This window comes from Helianthus annuus, chromosome 7, assembly GCF_002127325.2.
Source record: "Helianthus annuus cultivar XRQ/B chromosome 7, HanXRQr2.0-SUNRISE, whole genome shotgun sequence".
NCBI lineage: Eukaryota > Viridiplantae > Streptophyta > Magnoliopsida > Asterales > Asteraceae > Helianthus > Helianthus annuus.
Window position 1 is genome coordinate 70490634 of NC_035439.2, and position 8470 is coordinate 70499103.

An 8470-nucleotide genomic window follows, 5' to 3' on the forward strand; every position below is an offset into this window, starting at 1 on the left:
TTATTATATATTAATTTATAAATTAAATAAGAACAATACAAATATTAGACTCGTTTAGGCTCACGAGCTCGATAAGTGAAGCTCGGGCTCGTTTACTAAACAAGCTTATTTTAGGTTTGGTATCGGCTCATAAACAAGTTTAAATAAGCTCGGCTAGACTCGGTTCGTTTACTAGACAACTTTAAATAAGGAGTAAATGTTATTAAATATTAATAAAAACTAATATTACACTAAGGCTCGACGAGCCTGGCGAGCTTCATATGTCAGGCTCAAGCTTGGACTCAATAAACAAACGAGCTTTATTTCTAGGCTCAAGCTCGGTATAGGCTCGATAAGACTTGGCTCGTTTCAAGCTTTTTCTCGAGCCGATCTCGAGCTACTTGGCTAGTTTGCATCCCTACACACCACCTATACATGCTACTTCATATGCTTGTATGTAAATCTATAAGATTATCATTGGAAATTTACATTACTACTTTACATGCTTGTAGTTGTATGTAAATCTATAAGAATTTATACAACTAACAATGTTGTTAATAAGCTGTGCATCACTCATAGATCCAATATCAGAAACATATGCTTTACATACATGGCATTTACATGTCAATATCTGTGTTTATAATTTGTACAAAGATAAATGAAGTAAACAAGGCCCACTCTTCTAGGTTTCCGTAAAATCTTTTTTTTAAAGGTGAATTTCATTAAAACAAACCGACCCACCTCAAACCGAGGGGCCCAACCACAAACAACCATACATAATTACAAATTTACACCAATCTAGCCACGGTCTTATTTACGTACAATCTTTCCCACACATGCCATTAACCTCCCATATGGTCTTATTTAACTAGAAATTCAATAAAAAGCACCCTCCCATAGCGTATGGCCTTATTTAACTAGATATTCCCCGTGAATCAAGCTGACCCAACCACTTTGTAATTCAATAACTTTGCTAACCGCTTCACTCATTGATCAACCAACCATAAGTCCCATTATTATTACACTATGATTGTACAACCAACCACAAAATGAAAAATGCTGTCTAATTTGTCTACATACCAATATTCATTAAGATTCAAAACCAGGTTAAGTAAGACCAGATATCGTAGGCTATTCAGGTCTCTTAAGTCTTAACAGCTATATTGACACGAAACAGCAGTTGTGCACACATATATAAACATAAAGAGGCAGTCACAGTCAGCTGTGCAACAGGTACCCGAGAAAAAGGCCCACAAGGGAAACCATAAAAACGAACAGCAACGGAAATCCGGACTGAGCCCGGTGTCTCTTACTTTTCAGCATATCCTGCAAGTTAACATCAAAACGGTACACATGAATAAATGATGAACAAAAAATTTTGGTGACCTATTTAGAAGTAAAGGTAAACTTTGCCTCCAACGGATCACCAAAAGTGTATCGTTGTAATAAAATAATTCTTTTAGTCATATCTAAAACATTAATTGTTAATCAAATTCAAGAACATACAGTGTGTGTTGGTCTTTACTATTTTGATGCATAATAATAAAATAAAAAAAAAAGATGTTTAACACAAGCTCGTTTTGACATACATCAAGTTTATTTATTAGCACACGTCACCTTGGGCCCACTAGTGGCATTTTATAGCTAAAAAGCAACATGTATTGTCCTTTTTTATTATAGGTTCTTTATATTAATGATCTATTCGGGCATTTTAATTTCCAACTAAAACATTTAGACATACAAATGCCCTTCTTTCAAATGGGAGGGATGATACATAATACCATTTATATGATTAAGTACTTTAGCAAAACACTTATGCATCACGCATTACGCATTCCCATTTAATTATACTTATTACTCATATGATAAGACCAGAATCACATCACACTAAACTTTAGACGAATAAAACTGCATCAGTTCAGACAAATTACCAATTAAACATGCAGTTTTGTCATTTGTGCATTTCAAGCACATTTGATCTCCACTTTCTTAACAAATAAGGCGTTAGTTTGCTTAAAGAACTCCAATATGTCAAGAAATTAGCCTTAAACCTACTCCATCGAGTTGAGCATAACCAACAAAAGATACGAGATCATCATCATCATCATACTCAGTATATCCTACCAACAGCAAAGCTAAGGTAGAGTCTAAGGAGGGTAAGATGTAGACGACCTTACCTCATAGAAAAGGTAAAACCACACACTGACAGTGACATCACTATCACAAACTCACTCGCTACCAAAAGTGCAGGTGGAAACATTGTGCCTTAAACCTATTCGGACACCAACTTGCTTTAAGTAGAGGTAGGCACAACACTTTAGAACTTTTGAGCAATTTAAGTAATTAATAATTTACGTCATACAAAATAAATAGATGGATTAGAAGACAAACCAGTTCTCCCTGTAAGAAGTGCTTCTCCTGAGTAACCGATCTTTTTTCTTCTGTTAGATGTAGAATAGTTGCTTTAGCCTGAGGAAGTCCACAGAATTTGGTAATCAAAATTAGCCAAAAAAACTAATTTAGATAGCTAGCATAAATGAAGTAGCCACAGAGGATATCGCAGCTTATAAAGATGAGATAATTAAGCTCTATACAGCATCGATGCAAAAATTTGACAATTCTGTTAAAGGAAAATTCCTTAGAAGCTTTTGAAACAAGTCTTTTACGGGTGCTTCGAGGCTTCTAGTAAGATAAGATAAATGACATTCACACTTGTAATGTAAATCCAAAGCCGAAATCGTCATTTATTTCAATCGACCATATAATTGAAACACAAACATAACTTACCTCGGTAAGCCTCGACTCAAGTTCTATCACTTTTGACTTCATTTCTGTAAACTCTTTGGCTAATATCAGCTCTTCTGTATCATTCATCTGCATAAATTCTTCATTTCTTTTGATATCTTCATGGCTCGGTTTTACAGGTTGTTCTATCCTTTTTACAGGTTCTTTCCTTTTGTAAGTTTCTTCCTTCCTTGTTGCCTCTGTACTTTCTCCATCCCGTTTAGACACTTCTATGCTTTTACTTTCATCAACCTGCCATAAGTTTGAAACTAAAAATTTAACCACCCAATTCTAATAAGATAATTGATTTAACATGTTGAAAACGATTGAATAAACCTATAGTAAACTTCCAACCCACTCGATCACCAAGTATATGAATAGAAATTAGTAAATTACTACTGCCACATATCAGCACTTGGTACATACAATAATGTCTTACCTTGGCATGAACTAAATCATCTTTCACTTCTCTACTTTCGTTATCGTGCACTAGCTTTGATGGTTCATTGACTGGGGATGATTCTGAGGAGTCTGGTGGGGAGATGAAGATCACTTTAAGCCTCTTTTCATCGACAATTTTACCATCTTCTTTAGCAAACTGACAAAATGAAAAATCAGATAAAGAAACTACAATCAAAACAAATATCTTCATTAAACACTCAGAACACTAACCATGTTAGATGTGACGTCCTCCTCCTTTGTCCCCTCTGGTACGACGGTACTTTGAACTAAGAACTTGTCTCTGCAGATCATATCAGGAGGAACTACCTTTGGGGCTTGCATAGTAACTGCATCACCACCAAAACGATTGAATCAGTTCTTTCAATAAGAGATATCACCATTACTTTTTTGGGAACCAACTCTTATCAGTATATAAAATATTGGTTTCTTTAGCAGTTAATCTATCAAAGCTTTCACCTACTAGATAGGATGATCATAGTTCTTATTTCTAATATGTGAAGCTTAAATGAAGTATCCAGTGCTACCACACAATATACATTCATCACTTCACATCACAATTTTCAAAGGCACACTCAATGCGCAAAGGGTGAGCCTTGTGCCTAGATAAGCAAGGTGCATAGCATAAACATGCCATTTTTGGAGTGTTAGACACATTTTAGGCTTGTCAAGGGCTAGGTTAGGCTGTTCTAAGCCATTTTTGGATATTTCAGGCCAGTTTGCCCAGAATCCGGCCGGTTTACTGCCTCCCCTCGCTTAAGGGCCTAGGCGTGCGCCCGCAGGGCTTTTGACAACATAACTTCACATAATCACATGCATTACAATCTCTGAGTTGATGAGGGGTATTAATACATGGTGTGATAGGGTCGACCACATAGCTAAAATGTCATACAATGTTCGTCGAATTAATCGATATTCTGGTCGACATTAATAACTATATACGAAGCTGCAAAATGATTGGAAATTTTGGCAATGACAATGTCATTTACAACACTTAGAGTTCCATAGAAAATGCGATGACCCATGCAAATACACTAAGAGTTCCATAGAAAATGAACACTGGGCACCAGCAAAGGTTCTTCAGATTTGTAGGTGGCTATTACAACAAAGACTTCAAACGAGAGGCCTGTTGAGTGGAAGGGGAATTATTCCACTCCACATGACAGCAGCGTGCCCTGTTTGTGAAAGGGGTAAGGAGACAGTAAACCATGTGTTCATATACCACATCGTGTTCTCCTGTGATCGAATGTATTTAAACCAAGGGAGTTACTTTGTGTGTTGAATGAAGAATCTTTTAAAATGTGGATAAAATCCACGAAGTAAAAACAAGTATGGATGTGGCTTTCTTTTGCAGCATGATGGTCCATATGGTTGAACAATAGTGATAAAGATAATGATGATCAAGCTCTTATTGATCATAGATCATGTTTGTTAAGTCAGATGAAGTTGTTAAACCTATGAAGAGGGACCCATGTTTAGGTGATGAAGGGACAACAAAAGACAAGACGTTTAATGTAGAAAGGGCTGTGTGTAGGTAGAAAACAACGGTGGTGTCGGAGGCTGTTTGAGAGGCAAAGAAGGCAACTTGTATGTACTTTTCAAAGCTTTTAGAGAGTGTTTGGCTAAGCTTAAGGCCATATATGAACCTTTGTACATAATATGGAACAAAAAAGAGGAATCATTGCAAGCTGTAACATGTGTAAATGAAGACAAGGAGGTGCCATGGAGGGCAGGCGGTAAAGGTGCTGAAGAATGTACATCCATAACCATTTTTTGGGATGACTATGGAGAGGTTTCTAAGCTAAAAGAGGTAACAACAATGGGTGTGGAGGATGTTTATGCAGTTACAAGAAAAAAATGCTATCAGATCAATAGGGTAGTTGTTAAGAATTAGTTATAAATTTCACTTGGATGAAGAGGACTGCATACTCCAAAAGTCCAAGGTACAGGTTTGTGTTAAAAAAATCAAATTGATGTTAAGAATTAGTTATAACTTTGACTTGGATTTCCTTGATAAATCATGTTTAGAATTAGTTATAACTTTGACTTGGATTTCCTTGATAAAGTCCAAGGTACAGGTTTGTGTTAAAAAAATCAAATTGATGTTGTATGTGGCTGTGTGATGGTATGAGTTGACTGGTACATGATATGTGTTGGTATCCATAAGAGGCATATTAATTAAAGTTAAAAAAGAAACAGAAAAAATGCTTCAAGACTTCAAGTTAACAGTCTTATACCTGTAAAATCACATGATGCATTTGGATCAATAACTCCAGTATTCGGTCTGACACAATATTTCTTAGGATTCGTAGTTTTGATCTGCAAAATCATAATCAAGTGGTTAGGTCTACTGCCACAACTTTAACAAGATAAAATATAAGTTAGAAAAACTGAAACTCAGAAAACACATCAGCACCTTGAAAGCAACATGATGATTGGTTTTATTGATCATCTGAACAGAACATGAGCTTTGTTTCTTCAGTTCAACTGGCATAACAATACCAAAATAGAAGGTTAGCAGATTCCTCAACAAGAAATCAAGGCATATCACAAGAGATTAGATACGCTATTAGATGTGTGAAGAAACCATTGAGTGGGTGTCTTTGCGGAGTTACGCACATATCAACAATGAGAACTTCTGCATGTACATTTATATCTCTTAAAAGTCATAAACTAACTCTTCAGGAGATCTTGCCTTACCATACGCCATGCCACAGAACAAACGTACTCAACAAGATCTATATGAGTACCGTAAATACAATTATATTCAAACACAACCGGTGATTTTTTTTCTGTACATTAAAGCAATTAACAATCCTACAAGTCCACTAGTTACACCTTCACCGCGTTTATCAACATTTATTTTTTCGTTTTCAACTCTAAAAACTAGTGTTGTAAAAATCGCGACTAGTCGGCGATTAATCGCTAGTCGGCCAGTAACTGAGTAATTTTTCGCTAATCAGTCCATTAATCGCTAGTCGGGCCTAGTCGGCCAGCCAAAAATTGGCGATTCCGGCAAAAAACCTGTATATTCCAGCCAAAACCTCTAAATTCCGGCCAGTTTCCAACCAAACCATGTGAATTCTAACAATTAATCTTGTATACTTAAGAAATGAGTTGAGTAAGTGTTAAAACCTAGCTACTTAAAATATTTACCTATAAAAATATGTATATGTATACATAAAACTGAAAATTACATATAAAAAAACCCGATCAGATTAATCCCGATTAGTCCCGAGTAATCTCGAGTAGTCGCTAGTCCCCACCTCACCGACCGACTAGCGAGTTCTTCAACCTTGCTCTAAACTCAGCACTGCTCATCGGCCATTTTCTAAAGGCACACAATTGAATTTCCATTATAAATGTATGTATCATGTATGTGTGTATTGCTGTCAGAGCAAGCCAGGTAACCTTTAAAACCAAAAGACCTAGCACACATACATACACCTAGGCTAATTTCACAAAATCATCCATGGTAACTTGTAACATATTTAGATTCAATCAAATCAAAGGGATCAGAGAAAGAGTGAAAAATGATCTTACATAAGAACTTAAGCTCCAGCGGCTGAACCTCCAAAATATCTGGCTTCATCCTTGCATCCATGCGTGAAACAAATCACAACTGATATATACACTTGAGCCTTCTCCTGAAAACGAAACCCTAGCTAATATTATAAACCAGACTGAAATTGAAAAGGATGAAGAGGAGGAGTGTTGATGTACCTGAACTGAAAGGGCGATAAAAACAAGTGTAGGTTAATGGATGAGAGAATCGAAATTTGAAATGATTGTATAATGATACCGTAACGGTTGGGTTATTGAGTATTGATTCGATTCGATATTTGTATTCGTGGGCCTTTGATCGATTGATTGAGAGAGAGAGACCAGACCCTAATCACGAAAAAGTAGTCTTTGAAAACTGGAAACATTCAAATAAATATCAAATTTATAAAAACTAACAAGATTTAAATAACAAATTTAAATGTTATGATTTTTACCATGAATTTAAAAGAAACTTACATAAATAATTTAGAGTTAAATGTCATTTTAGTACCTGTGGTTTGGGTCATTTTATCAGTTTAGTCCAAATGTCTCATTTTTCTCCTATAGGTTTAAAAAGGTTTCACTTTTGCCATTTTAGTCTATTGTGTTAACTTCATCCATTTTTCTGTTAACGAGAAGGGCAATTCGATCATTTTATATGACTGAGTTGTCCTTCTAGTTAACATAATTACATACAAAATGACCGTATTTCCCTTTTCGTTAACATAAAAAATGGATGAAGTTAACCAAGTGGACTAAAATGGCAACGGTGAAACCTTTTTTGGATCCACAGGCGAAAAATGAAACATTTGGACTAAACTGTCAAAATAGCTCAAACCACAAGAACTAAAATGACATTTAACTCAGTAATTTGTTTTCATACTTTTGTAGTCGTGTATACACGACAACAAGTTAGTATACATTGTTTATGTTTTCGTTTCATATAGGCGTTGTAATATGTAAATTTGGTGTACATTGTTTTATTTTTTTCACTTTTTTTAACTGTTGTGAAATATACATTTGTAAATGTGAACTTTATAACCTATATACATATCGCTGATAGTGTAAATAACCGCATTTTGTTCTTTGCGGTAGATAGTGAAGGTTATCTCAAGATAGCGGGAGTTGTGTGTTCTAGGAGAGATCACAAAAGAGATGGAAGGAAAGATGATGAAAGGTTTGTGAGGGTAACTAATAGCTTTTTTATGTCCATTTTATTAAGTTTGAGGTTATATTTTTTTTAGCATTTTATTTGTCTTTTGATTTTGTAAAGGTGACATGTCAACGATTATTGAGTTAGAATGTTACAAATCAAAAAAGTATTTGTATAAGGGTGAGAGGGGCACTCCTCTCTTAGGGGAGTCTCCTCTCTTACTCACGGTCAATCGGCACGCGTCACGTCAACTCCCCTCTTAACTCCCATCACACCCTCAATTTGATGGCGACACTCCTCTCTTGGGGGACTTGTTTTTTTATTTTTTTAATTAAGAAAATATTTTTATAAAAAGTAAAACATAATTTCATAAAATAAAAAACTACATTTCATTTAATAAAATAAAAATTACATCGTAATACTACATAAAAATTTTAGAAATTGCACGGCCACCCGTACTTGTTAGCGATCTCGCGCTTTCGGGCGAGGATAAACGGCAACATTTCCGGCGGAACATCGTCGTGCGGCTTGAGGAATGTTTTCATATCTCGA

At 35.6% G+C, this 8470-nt stretch overlaps 1 protein-coding gene across 2 annotated transcripts; it reads right to left on the reverse strand.

Annotated features, from left to right (window-relative positions):
• Positions 1–968: 968 nt before the first annotated feature.
• On the reverse strand, positions 969–7124 carry LOC110867880 (vesicle-associated protein 1-2). Of its 2 annotated transcripts, none has more exons than XM_022116935.2 (9): positions 6946–7124; positions 6766–6869; positions 5639–5709; positions 5460–5541; positions 3436–3551; positions 3203–3361; positions 2767–3015; positions 2371–2448; positions 969–1305 (listed from the first exon to the last, which is right to left on the reverse strand). In XM_022116935.2, exons 2-9 carry the CDS (start codon positions 6824–6826, stop codon positions 1198–1200), a joined length of 924 nt encoding a protein of 307 aa, XP_021972627.1. In that variant the 5' UTR covers positions 6827–6869; positions 6946–7124; the 3' UTR covers positions 969–1197. The 2 variants fall into 2 exon arrangements, with proteins under 2 accessions (XP_021972627.1, XP_021972628.1); XM_022116936.2 differs by having other exon boundaries at positions 6766–6883; positions 6946–7121.
• Between the last annotated feature and the right edge of the window lie 1346 nt (positions 7125–8470).